General features: G+C 50.3%; 2 protein-coding genes across 3 annotated transcripts in view; both read left to right on the top strand.

Moving 5' to 3' along the window:
• The window catches only part of LOC135307742 (uncharacterized), a 41420-nt gene that overhangs the window by 5812 nt on the left and 13392 nt on the right, over window positions 1-22216 (top strand). The window lies entirely within an intron of this gene.
• Window positions 2449-6419, top strand: LOC135307298 (uncharacterized). 2 transcript variants are annotated; one of them, XM_064431854.1, is made up of 7 exons: window positions 2449-2552; window positions 3646-3702; window positions 3904-3975; window positions 4075-4161; window positions 4606-4719; window positions 5347-5512; window positions 6043-6419. In XM_064431854.1, the coding sequence occupies exons 1-7, from the start codon at window positions 2531-2533 to the stop codon at window positions 6203-6205; spliced, it is 681 nt and encodes a 226-aa protein (XP_064287924.1). In that variant the 5' UTR covers window positions 2449-2530; the 3' UTR covers window positions 6206-6419. The 2 variants fall into 2 exon arrangements, with proteins under 2 accessions (XP_064287924.1, XP_064287923.1); XM_064431853.1 differs by having other exon boundaries at window positions 4063-4161.

Raw genomic sequence — 22216 nt, 5'->3', positions numbered from 1 at the left:
GAAGGCATTTGGCATCAGCTGACAGATAGCCCCAATTGCACCACCGGACATGCCCACCCTCAGATCCCCTGCAATTTCCTGATGTCCAGGCAGATCAGATACTGGGGCTGTTTGGGGAAGGAAGCAGCCTTGGGTTGTCCCAAAATCCTGGGTGTTTTCTGATCCTTATGCATTCCTTTCACAAGTGATGCTTCCTGAAGTTGTCCCCTTCCCCATTCCCAGTCAGGAATGTTTCCATCTGATCCAGCTGTCTCTTTTCCATTCTCCAGAAATGAAAGGAGAGCCTGTGCAGAAGGAAGCATTTCCCAGAGGAAGCAGTGGTTCTGTGCCAGCCTCTGCTGCAGGAAGGGAGGCCATGCCAGGCACAGGCACAGGAGGTAATTGCTGTGCCTTTGGGCCTGAGCCCTGCTGAGGCTTCAGCTGCCCTCTCTGCTGCTTGGCAGTGCGGGCACAGCCTGGACTAGAGCGGCACAGCTCAGGGGAATTATCCCGAGCAGGCTCAGGGCACTCGGGTACTGAGCAGTCCTGCTGGGGTCCCTCCGTGGGAGACATGTCCTGAAACCTGGCAGCAACTGCACGGGGTGTCCACGGTGGGGAAAGGACAGAGGGGGAGAGCAAGGCTCCAGTGTGTCCTGAGAGGGCTTGGCTGTTTGCCCTTGGGATCTGGGAGCTGTCCCAGCAGAAGGAGGGCAGGAGGGACAGAGGGAGGGAGGGAGCGACAGCTGTGGCACTGCCTGCTGCAGTTTTCCCCAGGGCTTTTGTGAGGATTTCTTTTGTACGTGAAGGAGAGAGCCCCGGGGCCCTGTGGTGCTCCAGCCACCCCTCCCTGGGATGTTGCTGAGTGCAGGGAAAGAGTGTGGAGAGTGACCAGGAGCCAGCCCAGAGTTCCCCAGGCCCCTGTGCAACTTTGGCCATGTCTATTCACATCTGGCTCCCACGGCCTTACCCGACCCCCTGGCAGTGCCCAGTTCCCTGTGCCAGAAGGGGATCCCAGAATGCCACTGATATCGTTCTGATCTCTGATCCTTTCAAGACTGGAATCATGACTTGGATTTTTTGGAAGCCCTGCTGGAAAATGGCTTGAAATTCCTGGAGGATGCTGGAGGCTATTCCTCCGTGTGCCTTTCTTGACAGAATAATCAGGATCAATGTGACAAGAGCTCACTCATGAGCCATTTCCCTTAACATTATGTAAGGGCTGAAGAATTTTGAAATTCTTGCCCTGCTCCCTTCTGGATCCCTGAGGAGTCGCACAGTATCACTGTCAGTGGGAGGAAGGAGCATTTAGCTTTCAATCTTCCTCCCGTGTGCAATGCCAGTGTGTCCTTCCATGTGCTCTGTGCAATCACAGAGAAGAGCAGAGAGGGAAGGGGCTGGGTCCAGGGCTGTGCCCCGGGGCTGAGCCTTGTGGGCAGCCTGAGGATCTCCTGCAGTGCCACAGGAGCTCTTCTGTCCTGCCTTTCTTTGCAGCTGAACCTGCCGGTGAAGGCCCCACATCCAGGACTGAGGCTCTGGGAGATGCTGAGGGTAGGTCAAGGCCTTTCCCCTGGGAGAGGTGCCAGCTCAGAGCCCAACGCTGGGCCAGGGAGGCAGCGCTGCAGGTGCCAGCACAGAACCATGCACGTGTGTGCCCTCGATCTGTGCGATCCCCTCACCGCTCCTGCGGCTCAGTGGTGCCCGTGCAGATCAGCAGAGATGGCAGAAGCTTCTGTGGCTGTTGAGTTACAGGTGTGTCTGCAGGGAGGACTTCTCCAACTCCAGGGCTGGATGCTTGGCCCCAACCCAGCTCCCATGGCAGGGGTGAGTAGTGTGTCCCTGCTGACCCCACAGGCTGAGCCCTGCTTTTGTGGGACCCATTCCTGGGAAATGGAACTACTTTCTCTTAAGTTCCTCCAAAAGGGAAGACCCAAGATACTGCAGCTAAAAAGTCTCATGAGGCAGATGAATTCCTGACAGAAACACAGAAGGAAGCACCCGGAGGACAAGGTGGGTGCCTTTCCCTCATGCTGCCCCTGGGACTCAGCAGCCGGGGGCTTTGGCTGAAGATCTGGACACGCCGTGCCCGGCACAGCGGGAAGGGCTCCATGGCAGCCTCGCTGCCCCGCTGCTGCTTTCATGCCCTGCAGGGCTGTTTCCCAGCCTGGCCTGGCTGCAGCTTCTGCCCATCCTCTGCAGGAAGGCATTTGGCATCAGCTGACAGATAGCCCCAATTGCACCACCGGACATGCCCACCCTCAGATCCCCTGCAATTTCCTGATGTCCAGGCAGATCAGATACTGGGGCTGTTTGGGGAAGGAAGCAGCCTTGGGTTGTCCCAAAATCCTGGGTGTTTTCTGATCCTTATGCATTCCTTTCACAAGTGATGCTTCCTGAAGTTGTCCCCTTCCCCATTCCCAGTCAGGAATGTTTCCATCTGATCCAGCTGTCTCTTTTCCATTCTCCAGAAATGAAAGGAGAGCCTGTGCAGAAGGAAGCATTTCCCAGAGGAAGCAGTGGTTCTGTGCCAGCCTCTGCTGCAGGAAGGGAGGCCATGCCAGGCACAGGCACAGGAGGTAATTGCTGTGCCTTTGGGCCTGAGCCCTGCTGAGGCTTCAGCTGCCCTCTCTGCTGCTTGGCAGTGCGGGCACAGCCTGGACTAGAGCGGCACAGCTCAGGGGAATTATCCCGAGCAGGCTCAGGGCACTCGGGTACTGAGCAGTCCTGCTGGGGTCCCTCCGTGGGAGACATGTCCTGAAACCTGGCAGCAACTGCACGGGGTGTCCACGGTGGGGAAAGGACAGAGGGGGAGAGCAAGGCTCCAGTGTGTCCTGAGAGGGCTTGGCTGTTTGCCCTTGGGATCTGGGAGCTGTCCCAGCAGAAGGAGGGCAGGAGGGACAGAGGGAGGGAGGGAGCGACAGCTGTGGCACTGCCTGCTGCAGTTTTCCCCAGGGCTTTTGTGAGGATTTCTTTTGTACGTGAAGGAGAGAGCCCCGGGGCCCTGTGGTGCTCCAGCCACCCCTCCCTGGGATGTTGCTGAGTGCAGGGAAAGAGTGTGGAGAGTGACCAGGAGCCAGCCCAGAGTTCCCCAGGCCCCTGTGCAACTTTGGCCATGTCTATTCACATCTGGCTCCCACGGCCTTACCCGACCCCCTGGCAGTGCCCAGTTCCCTGTGCCAGAAGGGGATCCCAGAATGCCACTGATATCGTTCTGATCTCTGATCCTTTCAAGACTGGAATCATGACTTGGATTTTTTGGAAGCCCTGCTGGAAAATGGCTTGAAATTCCTGGAGGATGCTGGAGGCTATTCCTCCGTGTGCCTTTCTTGACAGAATAATCAGGATCAATGTGACAAGAGCTCACTCATGAGCCATTTCCCTTAACATTATGTAAGGGCTGAAGAATTTTGAAATTCTTGCCCTGCTCCCTTCTGGATCCCTGAGGAGTCGCACAGTATCACTGTCAGTGGGAGGAAGGAGCATTTAGCTTTCAATCTTCCTCCCGTGTGCAATGCCAGTGTGTCCTTCCATGTGCTCTGTGCAATCACAGAGAAGAGCAGAGAGGGAAGGGGCTGGGTCCAGGGCTGTGCCCCGGGGCTGAGCCTTGTGGGCAGCCTGAGGATCTCCTGCAGTGCCACAGGAGCTCTTCTGTCCTGCCTTTCTTTGCAGCTGAACCTGCCGGTGAAGGCCCCACATCCAGGACTGAGGCTCTGGGAGATGCTGAGGGTAGGTCAAGGCCTTTCCCCTGGGAGAGGTGCCAGCTCAGAGCCCAACGCTGGGCCAGGGAGGCAGCGCTGCAGGTGCCAGCACAGAACCATGCACGTGTGTGCCCTCGATCTGTGCGATCCCCTCACCGCTCCTGCGGCTCAGTGGTGCCCGTGCAGATCAGCAGAGATGGCAGAAGCTTCTGTGGCTGTTGAGTTACAGGTGTGTCTGCAGGGAGGACTTCTCCAACTCCAGGGCTGGATGCTTGGCCCCAACCCAGCTCCCATGGCAGGGGTGAGTAGTGTGTCCCTGCTGACCCCACAGGCTGAGCCCTGCTTTTGTGGGACCCATTCCTGGGAAATGGAACTACTTTCTCTTAAGTTCCTCCAAAAGGGAAGACCCAAGATACTGCAGCTAAAAAGTCTCATGAGGCAGATGAATTCCTGACAGAAACACAGAAGGAAGCACCCGGAGGACAAGGTGGGTGCCTTTCCCTCATGCTTCCCCTGGGACTCAGCAGCCGGGGGCTTTGGCTGCACATCTGGACACGCCGTGCCCGGCACAGCAGGAAGGGATCCATGGCAGCCTCTCTGCCCCGCTGCTGCTTTCACGCCCTGCAGGGCTGTTTCCCATCCTGGCCTGGCTGCAATTCCTCCCCAGCCTCTGCAGGATGGAATTTGGCATTAGCTGATAGGGTGCCCCAACTGTACCATGGGCCTGAGATCCCCTGCCATTTCCCAGTCTCTGAGAAGATCAGGAGGTGCAGCTGTTTGCTCAAGGGAGTGCACTGGCCTAGCCCCAATTACCTGGGCATTTTCCTGATCTTTACCTGTGACTTTAACAAGCATTGCCTGATGAGGATGACACATCCCCAGTGGGGAATGTTTCCATTTGTTCCAGTTGTCCCTTTTTTCCTTTTTCAAGTGATGGACCAAAAGGCTCTGCAGGAGGAGGAACACCCAGGGAGAAGCAGTGGCTCATTGGAAGCCCCAGCTGCAGGAAGGAAGGCGATGCCAGACACGGGCACAGGCACAGCAGGTAATTGCTGTGCCGGGATCAGCCCTGGCCGGGGCTGTGTGGCAGCAGCTCTTCCCCCAGGGCCTGCCCTTGCCCAGCCCGGCAGCAGCCAAAGCTGGAGGCGCCTCGGCTTCCAGGCCTCTGGAGCTGGTTCAGAGCCCCGGGGAAACGGGACTGGTGCAGCAACGTCCCTGGCGCTGCAGCTGCTGCGGAGCTGGCCCTGAGTGCCCAGAGGCCCAAGGCACAGGAGCAGCCCCGAGCGGGAGCCCTGCCTCCGCTCAGGGCCAGAGCCAGCCCTGGCTCCCGACTGGGCAGGGGCTGCGCTGGGTCCTGACAGGGCCTGAGCCTGTCCCCTGGGGCTGGGGGAGCTGTCACGGGGCAGGGAGGGCCAGGGCTGGCAGTGGCTGCTCAGGGATGGCTTTGGCCCGTGTCCCTGGCAGCAGCCACTGCCCAAGCAGCTGCGCTGCCCCCGGGCTCTCCTCCCAGCCTGCTGGGCTTTGTTGGCTGGCACAGCCTGTGCCAAGGGCCGGCAAGGTGCCTGCAGGCCCCAGCTCTGGGGGAAACCGAGAACGTCCTGCCCGTATCCACCGTGCTGCCAGCTCAGCAGTGCAGCACAGCACGGGCTCACGCTCCCCATTGCACCCACAGATGCAGCCGGCACCACAAGACCTGTTCCCAATGCCCAGGATGGCCTCGGAAGGGGTTTCTGTCAGGGAACAGGCTGCTGGCTAGGGTTTCTGGCAGGCATGCTTTATTTCGAGTTTGTCTTCATCTTGTGCTGCATTGGAACCTGGTATTCCTGGAACAGAAAACAGTGAGTGTTTTATTGCCCGCCCCCTCCAACAGCTTCTTTTCAAAGTCCAGCGTGGACAGGGAACATTCCCATTTAGGCTGCAGTGGAGTTGTGGCCAGTCCATGGTTCTCCAAATAACTCGGCTGAGGGTTCTGCTGCTGCCCAGTGCTTCCAGTGGCCTCTCAATTGCTGGGCCTTGTCCTGGGGGCCCTGCTGGGGCAGCAGCCAGTGCTGGCTCCCACTGAGGCTGCCTGGCCAAGAGCAGCCCCAGGGGCACGGGGCAGAGGCAGAGGGAGGTGGGGAGGAGAAAGAGCAGGGCTGAGATTGCCCTTGAAAGGCAGAGGCGCTCTGGGGCCCGCTCCTGGCCAGGGACCCTGCCCAGAGCCGTGCCCTGCTGGCCGGGGCCTTGAGGGGCAGCTGTCCAGCTGGGCCCAGCTGTGCCAGCAGCTCCAGCCGTGCTGGGGAGCCTTGCCAGCTCTGGGCCCTACTGTGCACGAGGGTCCCTGTGTGCCACTGGCAGCTGGGGCCTCAGCCACCTCCTCTCTCCACAGGAGTACCTCGGGACAGGAGTTGGAAGACGGTGGCTGCACCTCACACCCAGACAGCGCGAGCAGCTCCTCCAGCAGCAGGAACGGCCTGGACAGCCCTCTCAAGTCTCCTGTGAAGAGGACCCCAGAACAACAGTCTACGAGGGAACCTCCTTTTACCCCGTAGATCCCACTGCCACCTGCTCTCCCCATGGGCCTCCCCAAGATGTCTTCATCCCTTTTTTTATCTTTGTCTGTCCCATCCCAGCCAACTCAAGTACCTCTAGGGACCCCAGGACCAGCCCAGCACCCTCCAGCCCTTCCTGAGACCAACACATCCCTCCCACTGCCCCTGAGCCCCCTGGCCTTGCCCTCTAGGAGTCACTGAAGGTGACACCCCACCCCACCCCCCACCCCCCCTCCCCGCTTGCAGGGTAGGCAATGGCCTATTCTTCTGTTTAAATAAAGAGAAGGATCTTTGTTCTGGTTGGAAAGCAAGAGCAGTGAGAGACTCCAAGTCAGAAATACAATTTATTAGAAAAAGGGAAAAAATCAAAACACATGCAATAATACAAAAGAAAAACCACTGACAGGGTCAGAATACAGCCTGCTGACACCCTGCTAGTTAGGGTGGTGGTAGCAGTCCAGATGAAATGGACTTGTGGAAGTGGTGATCCTGTAGAAACAATCTGGTAGCTCTCATCCTCTGGAAAAGCAGTGGGTAAGGGCGACAGTTCCTCTGAGAATCCAGTGGAAAGACTGCTTGTTGTGTCCCAAAACCCAGATTATATCCAGCTGGGGATGCTTAGCTCCTCCCCCGTGGGCAGAGCATCTCACAGTGGGCTGATATCATTCTGCCTCATGCTGTGGGTCCTTGATTAGCCATGAAACAGAAATGGCTCTGGGAGGGAGTTATCTCTGAGTCATGTGGCAAGACATTGATGGGCCCATTAACAGGAGATAAGGAAGAAACAATGCCCCTCCTGGTTTCAGCAGCTCTTGAGGATGGGAATAGAATACATCTTTATACTGCAACCTAGGACAAGTGGTCACCCCAGTGTCCAGGTGGCAGCAGCAGCAAAGCCCACCCAGCAGCAGCACTGACTGAGCTCCATGCCCAGGAGGAGCCGTGGATGCCCATGGTGTGGGCAGGCAGGAGCCAGGCAGGGGCTGCTGTTGAAATGGAGGTTTTTTGGGGGGTTCAATTAAGTTAGCAATATGGACTAAGCATTTAAATTTTAAATTGTAGAATTATGTGTTGAATTTTAACCTTTTACTTAAGAAACCTCTGCCAAGGTACAAAGGGCATAGGAAAATGCAAATTTCTGAAGCTTCTTGCTATGAAGGACATTGCCAGTGTCATAAACAGGGCAGGAGATCTTTCTCCTTTTTAATGCCTTTATTAAAAAAATTCAGCTCAGGTTGGGGAGAAACAACAGGTCGCCCGCACCCCCGCTGCTCCCAGGAGTGGCACGGAGGAGGAGGATGATGCAGCTGTGCCCGCTGGTATGCAGGCAGAGCTGGGGCTTCCGTCCTCGAGGGAGTAGTGGGAATTCCGCTTTTTTGGTCTAACATTCCAGGTCCTCTTTCTAGCTGACATCCTTTCAGGTTAGGGTGAGGAGTAAAAAGGATCTTAGCAGATACTAAGGATTAAGTTCCTCACCTTTAGACATTACTTATGTTTCTTAATTCCATGTTGGCTTGTTTTTAGGAGTTTTTTTCCTGGAAAATTGCAAAATTTGGTGAAATGCATTCTCATCTGCATACTAGCTCTGATGTCACCTCCCCCTGCTACCTGCAGGCTCTGGGGAAGCAGCAGGGGGAAAATTGTGCTTGATTTCTAACCATTAACAGGTAATTGAAGAAAAACTATTAACAAGAGGTGATTGCAACATGAAGCTATCAACAACAAATAGTCAACATTTCAACTCTCAACAACTGGCCCAACCTGTTTAACTTTGCAGCCTTAAAAAAAAATGGATAATTTGTTGGGGAGGACACCCCAGGTGTGGAGGCACGAGGCTTGACTCCATTTCAGAAGGCTGATTTATTATATATTCTATTAAAATAGTACATTAAAACTATACTAAAACAACAGAGAGGAAAAAATGACCAGAAGGCTACAAAGAAGAAGAACAGAATGGAGTGCATAACAAAAATCCTGTGACTTCTCACAGGCTCAACACAGTTGGCTGTGATTGGTCATCAAGTGAAAACAATCCACATGGACCAATGGAAGATGCACCTGTTGCATTCCACAGCAGCAGATAGTTATTGTTTGCATTTCTTTCCTGAGGCCCTCAGCTCCTCAGGAGGGGAAAAATCCTAGGAAAGGGTTTTTAATAAAATATCATAGCTACAGATAACTTTTTTACTCATAACACCAGGAGAAGACCAGGGAATTCAGGAAACCTAGACTAAGGAGCTCCTCTGTCTCCAAGCTGATGGACAGAAGTGGTATGTATTCCTTTCCTTTTTTTAGGGTTGGCTACTGATAAGTCACATAAGAGACGTCTTTGTGTGCAGTTTTGCACAAGCAGTTTGCAAGCAATCGTCTGCCGGGGAGAGGCCGGTGGTGGGGGGTCCCCAGCTGACAGAGCAGCTGGCGGAGCGTTGGTTTGAACTGTGATTGTGTATGGTTATCATGTCTGGACGTGCGTGCTTGCGTGTGTGAGTGAACGGTGAAACACGCTGCGGGGAGTGAGGTCTTGGTTTAGTTTCTCGGGTAACTGTGGTTTTTCAAAGAACATTTCAAGGGCGCCGGGTCGCCGTGAGCGTGGCGCAGGTCGGCGCGGCGGGCAGAGGCGGCGCAAAGCCGGGGCAGCGGCGGCCAGCCGGCAGCGCCTGGGAGAGCAAGCAGCGCATGCCCAGCGCAGGCAGCCCCTGGCCGGCAGCACATGCGTGGTGCGGGGCGGCTCTAACGAGCGGGGCCAGCGCGGTGCAGGGCCATGAGCCGGGCCTTGCCAAATTGCTCTCGGCGCAGCAGGCCGACAGCACGGCTGGTAGGCACTCGGGGCATCAGCCGCGCTTTGTAGGGTTGCTTTGGACACCGCTAGCTGATAGCCCAGCTAGCAGGAGCACGGCACAAGTTGGCATTTGCAAGCAAGCGCCGCTGGTTGGTAAGGGGCAGGAACCACCTGAAGGCAGCCAGCAAGCCCGCCTGGGCTAAGAGTTAAGTGTTTGCTGTGCGATAACACTGCCCTTCAGTCTAGACAGCTGTTACTATGAGAGCCTTTGCATTAAGGGGTTTGCTGCTTTTTTTGTTTGTTTTTTTTTTTTTTTGGTACAAGCTGAAATAAATGGGCAGGAGATCTTTCTCCTATTTAACACCGTTATTTAAAAGGATCAGCTCAGGTGGAGAGCAATCGACGGATCGTGCCCACGCCGCCGATGCTCCCAGGAGTGGCACAGAGGAGAAGGGTGATGCAGCTTTGTCCGCTGGTCTGCAGGCAGAGCTGGGGATTCCATCCTCACGAGAGATTAGGAGATTCCACCTTTTTGGTCCATCACCTTGGTTCCTCTCTCTAGTCAACATTCTTTCCGGTTAGGGTGAGAAGCAAAAAGGATCCAAGCAGGCACTGGACTATGCTCCCATCCCTAGACATCACCTACGTACCCATAGTTCTATGTTGGCTCGTTGTTTTTAGGGGTTTTCCTGGAAAACTGCAAAATTTGGTGCAATGCATTTCTCATCTGCATACTCGCTCTGATGCCACTCCCATTCTCCTGGTACTCCCAGGGTCCCTGTGTCCCTCCCTGGAAAGCCTCAGGGGGACAATGGTTAAATGCTAACCATTAACAGGTAATTGAAGAAGAACTCTTAACAATGAAGCTAACTTAACAGCAACTGATCCAACTTGTTTTAACTCTGCAATCTGAAAAACAATAGATAACAATTTATTCATAACACAAGGGAGAGTTGCTTTGTCCACAGTGGCTCCCTATCTTCAAGCCTGGGCTGGGAGAGCCCGGCCTCCAAGACATGCTCTGCACAGGTGGTTTCAGCTTGAACCGAGTCAGTCTCTTCATTCATCAGGGGCTGGGTAGTCATAGAACGGGAGGACGGAGGGAGAGACAGAGTGTTCTTGGGAGTGATATACCGCAGTTCAACACGTTGCTATCGAGCCTTTGACTGGGAACAACCCACAGCTAAAAGACTGCTTACAAATGCCTTGACCTGGGGGCTGGAAGGGGTGATTCCCTGTTTTGTGTGCAGATTGACAGCTTTTCACTGGGAGCCAGACTGGCACACAGCTTGGGTTCTCCTTCAGTGCAGAAAGTGTCAGAGGAGGTGGTATTGTGTTTCATATAGACAGAGACCTGCATGCCGTGCATGTACCCCTGAACTGCCAAGATACCATAACCAAGAGGTACATGCAAGGTGTGAAATAGTGAATTTAATCCGTGGAAAAAGTCACCTAGACCCTGAGACATGGGAAGACATCTTTGAAGAGGATTGGGAAAGGATAAAGGAGTAGCACAGCCGTATCAAAAGGAAGAATTAAGGAATTTTTTCCTTTTCTTTTCTCCCCAGTGGTTTGGATTGTACCCTTAGGAGTTTGTAACTTTGTGTGGGACTGAGCAAACAACAAACATGTAAAAGTTAATGGTGGATTGTTATATATTAATTATTAAATTAAGTTGTATTTAATGTTAATAACATTTAATTAATTAAAGTATTATTGGTTGTTAAATTGGTTATTAATATTTTTCTACATTGATTATTTGATGAATTATTACTTTTTAAAAATAACTCAGAACAAGCGGGAAAAAAAGGAGTTTTGATTTGAGACTCACATCTGGACATTGGGAACTGAGTAAGCTAAAGCTTGCTCTAAAAAGACATCATGGGAACAAGGCAGAGTTAGGAAGTACCTAATGCCAGCCCATTAGGGTGTGTCTTAGCACATTGGAGAGAAATAGCAGGCAAAGGGGGCAGGCAAAATTTTAAAAAGCCTAATTATATATTGCTCCCATTGGTGGCAATTATATCACCTGGAGGATGAGGCAAGGTGGCCTCCTACAGGTACATTGGAATAGAATACCCTGTTACAGCTAATGTTGTTTCTATAGAAGGAAGGGAAATGGGAGGAGGTTTCTTACTGTGATATGCTTTTCTCCCTCCAAAATAACCCTGATTGGCAAAGGGACTGTGGCATCAGAGCCCCCCTCTGACCCCCTCGTTTTGGCTCTTGAAAGAGAAAACAGAAGCAAAATGGGAGAACTGAAATGGGGCTGCTCGGCCTGTAGCATAAGACAGAGATGCAGCAGGACAAATAAAGTTTATCGCACAGCACTAGAGGAACAAGAACAAGATCTAGCTGACCTATTTAGTCTTCACTTGGGAGGGCAGGGAGGAAGGGGTAGAGACTTGAGAGGGGCTCCATCTACACCACCTACACCACCTACACCACCTAGTCAACCGCTTCCACTGTTCCTCCTACTCCTACTCCTCCTCCTCCTCCTTTGGAGAAGACACCAGCTCCAACCCCTCCAGGCAGCCCAATAGCATCCCGAACCAGAGGACAAATACTGCAGGCCCCTTTACAGGAGACAGTAAAACCAGGCAGAGAAAAGATATTAGTTAAGGTGCCCTTCTCCACCCTTGATTTGGAAGCATGGGAAAGGGTTGCAGGAAAGTACCAAAGTTACTCCATTTCCCACCCCACTCATTCTGTACACGTTGTATCTTTCACTATTTACTCCTGTGAAAACTTTTCCCCTCCCATCCCCCTCCATGTAGCTGTGCACAAAAAGTGTAACTTTCTCCAGAGATCTCACACTCGCCCTGGTGTCCCTCTGCTGGTGGTTACCCGAACCTGCTGTCTCTCCGGTCCACCGTCTGTCCCTCAGCCTACCCTCCATGTATTCCTATCCTTTTTGGACCCTGCAATAAATCAGTTGAAATTATCCAGGACTCGAGCTGCCCTCCTTCTATCTGGTGAAGAGAAACATCTAGCCGGGCTCCAGCGGGTCAAAATCCTGACCCCGGCAGTTGGAGCCCTGGAACAGGGACTCTGGACTCTGTCTCCTTTGTCCTGGAGAGCGTCTCCTGAAAACCGAAATTCTGCGAGAAGCGATTTTTGGGAAATAAGCGCCGTTCCGAGCCAACCCTTTGGGAGTGAAGCTTTCGTTAAAGGAAGCCATCTCCCCGAGGCTGCAGTGACAACTGGACGTTTGTGAGTTTCCACATCGACTTGAGAGAGCAGGTATTCTACTGATGATGGATCACTGTGCTTCACCAGCCTTTTCTGAGGACTTTTGGCAAGCAGCGTGTTACTATTGTTCCGGTGTGGTGAGTTTGCAGCAGGGTGCTGCATGTTATCCTGGGGGGGTGGGGATGAGCACTGCTCATGTGTTTTTTACTTTCTGTTTTGTGTTTTACCTCAGAAAAGAGCAATTTAAGCGGTGAGAACAATGGGAAACAAACTTTCTCCTTCTGAGAAGAAGTTTTATACCCAAATTAGAGCTTCTGTTTTGTTAGAAAATATTTCTGTTAAGAAGAGAGAGCTGAAAGCCTTTGTTAAGTTGTTGTTCATGCATTTTCCAAATGCGGGTAGAGAGGAAGTGTTATCAGTTGCCTTTTGGGGAAAGGTGGGGCATTGCATTTATCAATGGCAAGTGTCGAGGGACTTGGGAGTGGCAAAGTTTTACCCTGTTTTCGACGTCATACATGAGTTTGTGAAAAGGAAGGAAGGAGTTAAGAACCCGAGTTCGCCTTCCCTGTGTTCCTCCCCTTCCGATCCTATTCCCTCTTCCCCCATGGACCAGACAGGACTCAGATTGTGCCCAAAGCTTGCACAAGGTGGTAACCTGCTCCCTGCTGGCTCCTGCCTGGCTCAAATCCCTCGTCCAGCTGATACTGGCCACGTCAGTTTGGATCCTGCCCTTACCCTCGCTCCTAAATCCCCTGATTCCAGTTTGGATTCCTGTTGTAATGTTTATAGTTGTCCCGATTTGGGGTCACAAAATGGCTGCGACCACGTGGTCGCCATCCCTGATTTAAGGGTGAAAAATGATGGCTCATCTTTTCCACTTTTGTCCTCAGTCCCAGCCACCACCTCTGAGGCTTTTCCAGTTGTGTGCTCCTTCCCTGCATCGGGTTCCCCCCTTCACTTGCATTGTCGGGATTTGCCCCCTCTGCCCCTCCCCTCTCTGACGTGTTACTGGGAAAGCCTTCGGGGGCGGCTCGGTTTCTTCAGATAGTCACACCCCACGGGGTGGATCTAGCCGTTCGTCATCGGGCCACACCTCGGGGGAAGGGACAGATTGCGCGTCACCAGAACCCGCCCCTTCACCCCCTCCTACTCCTTCCCTTTCCCACGGTGCCCGTGACGGGAAGGCAGTCACCTTGGTCGGCAAAAATTCCAGCCATCGGTCCCCGACAGCCAAAGAAAAAATCCCCGCCCTCTCTCACTCCGCTTCATCCGGTGAGGATGAGGACAGAAGCAGCCCCGGTAAAAACCTCCAGCCGCATGAGAACTGGGGCAGGATCTGGGAAGAAGCAGTAAGGGATGGAGACATGGAGTTAGTGAGAGATTTAGATTTGTTAGCCGCGCCATTCGTCTATGACAACAATGACCAAGCGCGGTGGGAATATATTCCATACACAGAGTTAAAAGAGCTGGAAAAAATGACTTAAACCTTTGATTAAAAAACACTACCACCTAGCACAGATTTTCAAAGAGGATGACATTTTAAAGGCATTGGCAGGGGAGGGTGAATATTGTAAGCCTGCAGTACAAGCAGAACTCCCTGCTGAAATCTTAAATGACGTAAAAGCTGCTGGCAAATCTGCATTGCCGAGAATCTGAGATGGGAGCAGCCCTTTGCATAATTTCTCTGCCATTGTGCAGGGAGTGGTTGAATACTTAATAAAATTTGTAGATCAATTGCATGAAGCTATCGAGAGACAAACTGACAACAAACAAGCCAGAGAGGAATCAATACGCAAAATGGCAATGACAAATGCTAATGCAGAAAAAAAAAAAAAGATTTAAGAGCATCACCTCAGGATCCTGGGCCAACCATAGCCCAAATGGTTGACGCATGCACAAAAGCATCATTCCTAGAAACTACACTTGCCTTTGCAGTGAGCAAGGGAGTGGGGGAAGCCAGGACAAACATTAGCAATGTCCGTTGCTTTTACTGCGGCCAACTTGGACATTTCCAGAAAGACTGTCCTCATCTTCCTTTTGGGCAATTTATTAACTATTTATTAACTATTAACCTCCTAGGCCTCCTCCTTTCCAACAGCCCTATCGGCCCACATACAACTTTCAGCAGCAATCTTATCAGCCGATCCAGGAAAACGCTTGGCGGAGCGCGGGGCCACGCCATGCGACAACAGCAAATTACCGGCCTTGCCTGCAAAGCCCACCTTAGCTGCCAGCCATCCAGGAGTCCCCCGCCCCAACAGGCTCTTCGCAGAGGACCGCAGTCATGAGGACGGACTCCGGTTGTTCCGCAGAACCCGGAACTTTCCCCAAAGCCTCCGACAAGTGTTAGTATGTTCTGTCCATCTGCTTTTCCCCAATGAAGATCTAGTTTGAGTTCCAGCTGGGTACCTTGAGCCCCCTTTCCACCATCAACCAACTACAGTCCTGCTGTTTGGGGACAGTGAACACACTCCAGATCAGGTAAGTATATTACCAGAAGTTGTGACTGTAAATCCAGGCAATGAAATTACTGTGGCAGTTGTTTGTTACAATCCACCATTTCCACTGTTCAAATTCTCATCTTTTGCACAAATGTTAATTTTACCCCACCAGGATTCAGAGGTTGACCCTGATTCAAATTTTGATGTGTTTGCATGTCACTAGATTTGTAAAGACAAACCCCTGATTGATTCTTGTATTTCCAAAAATGGGAAATCCATTGAACTTCATCTCATGGCTGACACAGGAGTGGACGTTACTCTCCTCCCCAGAGCAAAGTGGCCCTGCGACTGGGCGCTGGTGTCCCCTTGTGGCACAATCTCCGGTGTTGGTGGAGCTGTCAATTCCATGAGAAGATTTCGTCTGGTAAGTGCAGAGGGGCCTGAGGGGCAAGTCTCCACCATCCGACCATTTGTCGTGTCATCCAATATCTCTCTGTTAGGCAGGGAAGTTTTATACCAGTGGGGTGCCCACCTTGATATCCCTGACCCAAGTGGGATTTTTAGCATGGGCCACTGCGGAGCGCACTTCTCCACCACTGAATTAGAAAACCAATGTTCCGGTGTGGGTGGATCAGTGGCCCCTCCCATCAGACAAATTAAATGCGCTCATTGAATTAGTCGAGAAGCAAGAACAACTCGGGTAATTAGTTCCATCAACTAGCCCATGGAATACCCCAGTTTTGTCATACGAAGACATGGCAAAGACCGTTGGTGTCTGCTCCAAGACCTTTGAAAAATTAATGAGGTTATTGAGGATATGGCGCCCTTCAGTCTGGCCTCCCCTCCCCTTCTATGCTTCCCCAAGATTGGCAGCTTGCTGTCATTGATATCAAGGACTGCTTCTTTAACATCCCACTTTACCCAGGAGATGCCCCCAGATTTGCATTTTCAGTACCATCTCTGAACAGAAGTGAGCCATTTAAAATGTATCAATGGGTATCAATCCTCAAGGACTGAAAAACTACCCCAGGTTATGCCAAATGTATGTTGCTCAGATTTTATCACTTGTCAGGAAACAGTTTCCTGAAGAAATCACAATCCATTACATGGATGACAAACATATTTCTGCTGCCACCAAAAGTTACCTTACCGCCACTCTCGAAAAGACTGTTTCTACTATTGAGAAAGCAGGTTTTGTAATTGCTCAGGACAAAATACAAATGTCAGCACTGTGGACATACCTTGGGTATCTCATCACTGGGAGAACTGTAACACCACAGATTTTTTCTATTAATGAACAGCCACAGACTCTAGAGGACATTCAACGCATTTGTGGGATCATCACTTGGGTCTGGCCTTTGCTCGGCTTGACAACACAAGAGCTGGCTCCACTGTTCTCCTTGCTGAAGAAAGACACCGACCCCACAGCCCCACGGACCCTGACACCAGAGGCAGAGGAAACATTGCAGAAAGTAGCAGAGGCAATGAGGACACGACAGGCTCATCGAGTCAGAAAAAACCTTCCGCTTGAATTTGTCATCCTGGGAAAGTGCCCACACTTTCATGGGCTCCTGTTTCAGTGGGACACGACACAGAAAGACCCACTCATCATACTCGAGTGGTTGTTTCTCCCATATCAGCCTGTGAAAACAGTGTCCACACCATCAGAGTTGCTAGCAAAATTAATTGCCAAAAGTCGCCATCTCCTCCGAAGCCTCGCAGGCTGTGATCCCTCATGCATTTACCTGCCTTTGAAGTTAGGTCAGTTGGACGCCTTATTACAAACAAATGAAAACATCCAAATTGCTTTAGATAGCTATCCCTGGAAAGTCTCAATTCACTACCCAAAGCACAAATTATTCAATGATTCGTTCCATTTAGTTCCAAAAACATTCAAAAGGTATCTTCCCATTAAAGGCGCAGTCACAGTGTTCACTGATGGGTCTGGCAGGTCCCACAGATTGGTATTTACCTGGAAAGACATGAACACTCAAAAGTGGGAAGCTGATGTCCAGACCATTGATGGTTCTCCCCAAATTGCAGAGCTTTTTCCAGTTGTGAGGGCCTTCAGGAAATTCCAGCAACCATTTAACTTAGTGACTGATTCATCTTATGTTGCCGGGATAGCTGATGGAGCAGAGCATGCTCTGCTCAAAGACGTGCAAAACAAACAGCTGTTTTCCTTGCTTTCAGAATTAATCTGGCTCATCTCTCATGGAGAGCAACCCTATCATATTCTACATGTAAGATCCCACACTGACATGCCTGGCTTCCTTACTGAGGGGAACCAGAGGGCAGACGCATTGGCAATGACAGTCACCACCACAATTACTTCACCAACTTTACCTGACATTTTTAAACAAGCACAATTGAGCCACATTTTTTACCACCAAAACGTGCCAGTCCTGGCACGTCAGTTGAAATTGTCACAAGAACAAGCCCGTGCCATTGTTGCCACATGTCCAAATTGCCAATCCCATGCCCTTCCAACAGTAACAACAGGTGTCAGTCCTAGGGGACTGAATGCTCTTGAGCTGTGGCCATCAGACATTACTCATTACCCACCTTTTGGGAAATTAAAATGTATTCACGTATCGATAGATACATTTTCTGGCGCAATCTTTGTATCTCTGAATGCAGGAGAGAAAGCCAAAGATGTCACCTGACGCCGGCAGTTTATATACAGACACGAACAGAACGGGACCACACCTGAACAGCGTCGTGAGCTGTTTATTTAAGAAGCATCAGTCTCATTACATGGCTATGGCAATGGATGGATGCGAGCAGCTCGCTATCCAAACAGAAGGCCGAGGAAACTTAATGTTGCAACATATTATAAGATAGTTTCAGACCCAGTTTCAGCCAATTACATAGAGCAAAAGCATATTGACAGTCGTTCTATCCAACCACATGAAGCACGCGTAGCTTTGCTTAAAACAATAGCAGCTTTTCTCTCATACAATGGCTTTTTTATAAAGACAAAGCACAGAGCCCTATTCATATTTAATCTTCTAAATATTTACTAAAATATACCTTTTTGCAACTTAGAAAGCCAAACTACATAGCTTTATTGTTCTATTTCTCATGTCTTCACTACTGCCGATATCTCTTTTCTGTTGCTTTAGCATTTCACTATCCTTACTGTTTCTGAGGCCTTTCTTTTTCCCAGCTTTCCTAAAATCCTCTAATGCCATGGATTCCAACAGTCACCAAACACTTTTACATGGCCTTTGCTACCCTAGGAGTTCCAAAAAAGATTAAGACAGATAATGGACCAAGTTACACCTCCAAAGCATTTCAAAATTTTCTCTCAGCTTGGGGAAATCCCCATCACACCTCTATCTATGTGCCTGGTGGGAATGCCTCTGTCGCAAAAAGATTATCTATATGCGGGGAAGAAATCAAATCCGATTGATACCTGGGACACCTGGACAAAGATTTTACCACATGCCACACAAGAGCGTCAGGAGTTAGATCTCTTGGGCTCTGCTCCAGCTGCATACTGTGTTAGGTTTTTCTATCTACAAAACACACCCATTTGGCATGACTCTGCAGTCTCAGGCACAATAACTCATCCTGTACTCTTTGTATCTTTCATTAGTTACTCCTGTGAAAACTTTTCCCCTCCCATCCCCCTCCATGTAGCTGTGCACAAAATCTGTAACTTTCCCCAGAGAGCTCACACTCGCCCTGGTGTCCTTCTGCTGGTTGTTACCTGAACCTGCTGTCTCTCCAGTCCACCGACTGTCCCTCAGCCTACCGTCCGTGTTTTCCTACCCCTTTGAACCCTGTAATAAATCAGTTGAAATTATCCAGGACTTGAGCTACTCTCCTTCTATCTGGTGAAGAGAAACATCTAGCCGGGCTCCAGCGGGTGAAAATCCTGACCCTGGCAGCAGACCACTTTAGACAACAAGCAGTGGATCTAAAGGAACATTTTCCACTTCAGGACCCAGGCTGGAACCTGAACCAACCAGTACAAAGAGGCTAAAAAATTACCAGGGTTGGCTTATATTGGGTGTGGAAAGAGCAACGCCTGAAACTATAAATTGGTCAGCTTTATATGCTATTAAACAGGCACCCTCAGAATCCCCCAGAGAGTTCCTAGACCACCTGAGAAACACAATGCGACGCTACGCACCACTGGACCCTGCATCTTATGTGGGGATATGCTGGAACCCAGGACACCCCTCTGGGTGCCCTGGATGACACGTGCCCCTGGCAGGGGGCTGGGGAGTCCTGGCAGGAAGCCAGAGACACTTGGGATTTCGATCTTAACCCATGGAGCAAATTACCGACCTTGTATGAAGAATCACAAGTCACAGAAGTTTAAGTAGAGTGATAATGAATTAATCCCAGGGTGAAAAGTGGAATTTCAGGGATTTTACTAGAGAGGGTCTAGGAGGCAAGATGGAGGGATTTGCATGTTTTCCTATTTTTCTTCCTTCTTCTTCCTAGCCTCCATCTTCTTGGTGATGGTGGCACATTTGGATTGGTTTAGACTAGAAGCAGACAGTCTAACAGAGGTGATAGGTATTGGAAAATAATGACAAATAAAGTACATGTAATTCATAGTATAAAATGTAGGGGGGTGGCAGCATGCCCATGACAGATCTGCAGATCAGACATCTGCAGGTCTGAAAAAGAATGGTTTAGATAAGAGACAATAAACAACTTTGTGAACCAGAGCTGAAGAATTCCGACTCTTTCTTCCACTGTCGGGCTGGGAAAAAAGAACTCTCGGGGAGGGTCATTCTGACTGCAGGAAACCCGAGAGGGATACAACAACTAATTAATCTTTTTTTGGGACAGTCCACGGGGGATGTTAGGAGCAAACTCCAGAAAGTCTCAACAGAAGATATACGGAATTTAGAAACTTTATTGGGGGAGGCTTGGAGAGTCTTTAGCAACAGAGAAGAAGGGGATAAACAAGGGATGAAAAACTTAATAGCAATAGTGCAGGAGGAACGGAAAGAAAGACGTGAAAGCGGGCAGGGAGCACCCGGGCAAGGCCCTCCTCGATCCGGCAGAAATCAATGTGCAAACTGTAAGAAACAGAGCCATTGGAAGAAGGACTGTCCAGAGCAGAAAGAGAATGGTGAAGGGAATCAAAGGAGAGGAGGGGTGGTTGCCCATGTGCAAGAGGATTAGGGGGGACTGGAGGAGACTACCCTGGCAGGCTCTCTGGTTGTCAAACTAAAGCTGGGGGAAATGGAAAAAGAAGGGAAATTCCTAGTCAACCTTTAGAAGCAAGTACCTTCCTGGGGCATGGTACTCGGTTCTAAATACAGCCTTGATGCCCGTAGGCGATGATTATGCTACAGTTACGGGAGGGACTGGCCAAACTGAAAAGGCATTTTTCTTTAGGCCACTGAAATACAAACTGGGAAAGCAGTGGGGGATCCACAAATTTCTATATATGCCCAACTCCCCTGAGCAACTTCTGGGCAGAGATTTGCTGGGAAAATGACAGCCAACTATTGCATTCAAAAATGGGGAAATTACTCTGGAGGGAAATGATCAAAAGTATGTAGAAATATTGAGTTTGATATTAACCACCAGTCAAGTCACAAGGGAAACTGAAATCGATGAAGACGTAATGAATCAGGTGTTCTCTGGGGTATGGGCCTCTGATGTATCAGGGAGAGCAAAAAACTCTCCCCCTATACAGATCAGACTAAAAGAGGGAATGCAACCTGGCAGAGTTAAACAGTATCCCCTGAGGAGGGAAGATAAGGAAGGAATTAGCCCAGTAATTGAGAACTTTTTAACATCTAGGATTATTAAAAGAATGTCAATCTGATTTTAATGCCCCTAACCTACCAGCCAGCAAACCTGATGAGTCATAGAGGTTAGTACAGGAGCTGCAAGCCATGAACAAGGTAACTGAGGATCTGTATCATGTGGTGGCCAATCCCTACACGTTATTAAATTGCTTAACACCTGAACTAACTTGGTTTACCGTTTCAGGTTTTAAAGACGCCTTCTTTTGCCTTCCTATCCACCTAGCCAGCCAGAAAATTTTTGCATTTGAATGGGAAAGTCCTAAAAGTGGGCAAAGAACTCAACTTACATGGACAGTACCCCCACAGGGATTTAAAAACTCACCCACTTTGTTTGGAGAACAACTTGCAAAGGAATTAGAGGCCTGGGAAGCCCCTCCAGAGGAAGCGAAGCTGCTATGAAGATGACATCCTCATAGCCACACGGACAAGTGAAGCATGCATGGCCTGGACAGTAAGCCTCTTGAACTTTCTGGGACTCCAAGGGTGCCGGGTATCAAAGAAAAAGGCTCAAGCAGTAAAACAGAAATTAACTTATCTGGGATACAAAGTCAGTACTGGACAATGTACCCTGGGCCAAAGCCGGAAGGAGGCAATATGCCAGACCCCAAAACCTCAGACTGCAAAAGAACTAGGAACTTTCCTGGGGATGATGAGGTGGTGCAGGTTATGGATCTGTTACTATGGACTGTTTGTTAAGCCCTTATATGAACTTATTGCAACTGAAAGCAGGGAAATCCAATGGACAAAGGAAGCTATGCAGGCCTTCCACCAGCTGAAAAAAGCCCTCATGTCAGCTCCAGCTCTGGGATTGCCAGACGTGAGTAAGCCTTTCCTCTTGTTCTCCAATGAGAAGCAAGGAATGGCCTTGGGAATATTAGCACAGGACCTTGGCCCATACCGGAGACCAGCTGATTACTTCTCTAAGCAATTGGATGCAGCAGCTAAAGGGTGGCCTGGATGCCTCAGAGCTGCTGGAGGAGTCGTACTGAATATCCAAGAGGCAAGTAAATTCACCCTGGGCCACAAAATGACTGTGCCAGTGTCTCACACGGTGTCTGCAGTGCTGAAGGTAAAAGGCGGACATTGGCTTTTCCCGCAACGATTTCTGAGATACCAAGCTATTATGGTGGAGCAAGATGCTGTGGACATTGTGGTGACTAATATTGTCAAACCAGCCTCCTTCCTCAGTGGAAACCAAGGGGAGCCAGTGGAGCATGACGGCCTGGAGGTACTCCCGGTACTCGGGGTACAGGGCTCGATGCACCAGTACATGATGTGCAGGCTGGAGACTATGTATATGTTAAGTCTCTTACAGAGAAGGCCCTGGAACCACAATGGGAGGGACCATACCAAGTGCTCCTTACTACCTTCACTGCAATCAAGACTAAGGAACAAAGTGCTTGGATCCACCACAGCCGTGTTAAGAAAGCTCCAGAAGCCCCTTGGAGAATAACACTGGGTGATGGTAAACTGAAACTGAAACTTACCCGCACAAAATGAATGCATCATGGTGGGTGGGGATTTGCGCTGAAGTGTTGTTTACAATCATTGCTGTAATCCAAAAATTAGAAAGTACTCCTAGCCAGAACAATGCTGAATGGCCTTGGTCCCAAGCCCTTACTCAATACACCGGATCCATGGGAAAACCTTCCCATTTAAAAGGTTTAAACCTAACAACTGTGGTCATGTGCAAAAAGCAAATATAAAAAACGCTGCAGTGGCAGAAACAGAGGTTGTGGTGACTTCAAGGGACCATGGGGGAGGTAATTAAGATAGGGTGTAGAATGATTATTGGGACTACCTATAGTAAAGC

This window comes from Passer domesticus, chromosome 9 (assembly GCF_036417665.1).
Source record: "Passer domesticus isolate bPasDom1 chromosome 9, bPasDom1.hap1, whole genome shotgun sequence".
Classification (NCBI taxonomy): domain Eukaryota; kingdom Metazoa; phylum Chordata; class Aves; order Passeriformes; family Passeridae; genus Passer; species Passer domesticus.
The sequence above is the reverse complement of the archived record's forward strand: the minus strand, read 5'-3'. Positions and strand labels throughout refer to the sequence as shown.

Coding starts and splice junctions, on each gene's coding strand:
- LOC135307298 (XM_064431853.1), top strand. CDS start 2,531: ATGCCAGGCACAGGCACAGGAG. Junction 4,162..4,605: donor GGAAGCACCCGGAGGACAAG/GTGGGTGCCTTT, acceptor TCCTTTTTCAAG/TGATGGACCAAAAGGCTCTG. Junction 5,513..6,042: donor TATTCCTGGAACAGAAAACA/GTGAGTGTTTTA, acceptor CTCTCTCCACAG/GAGTACCTCGGGACAGGAGT.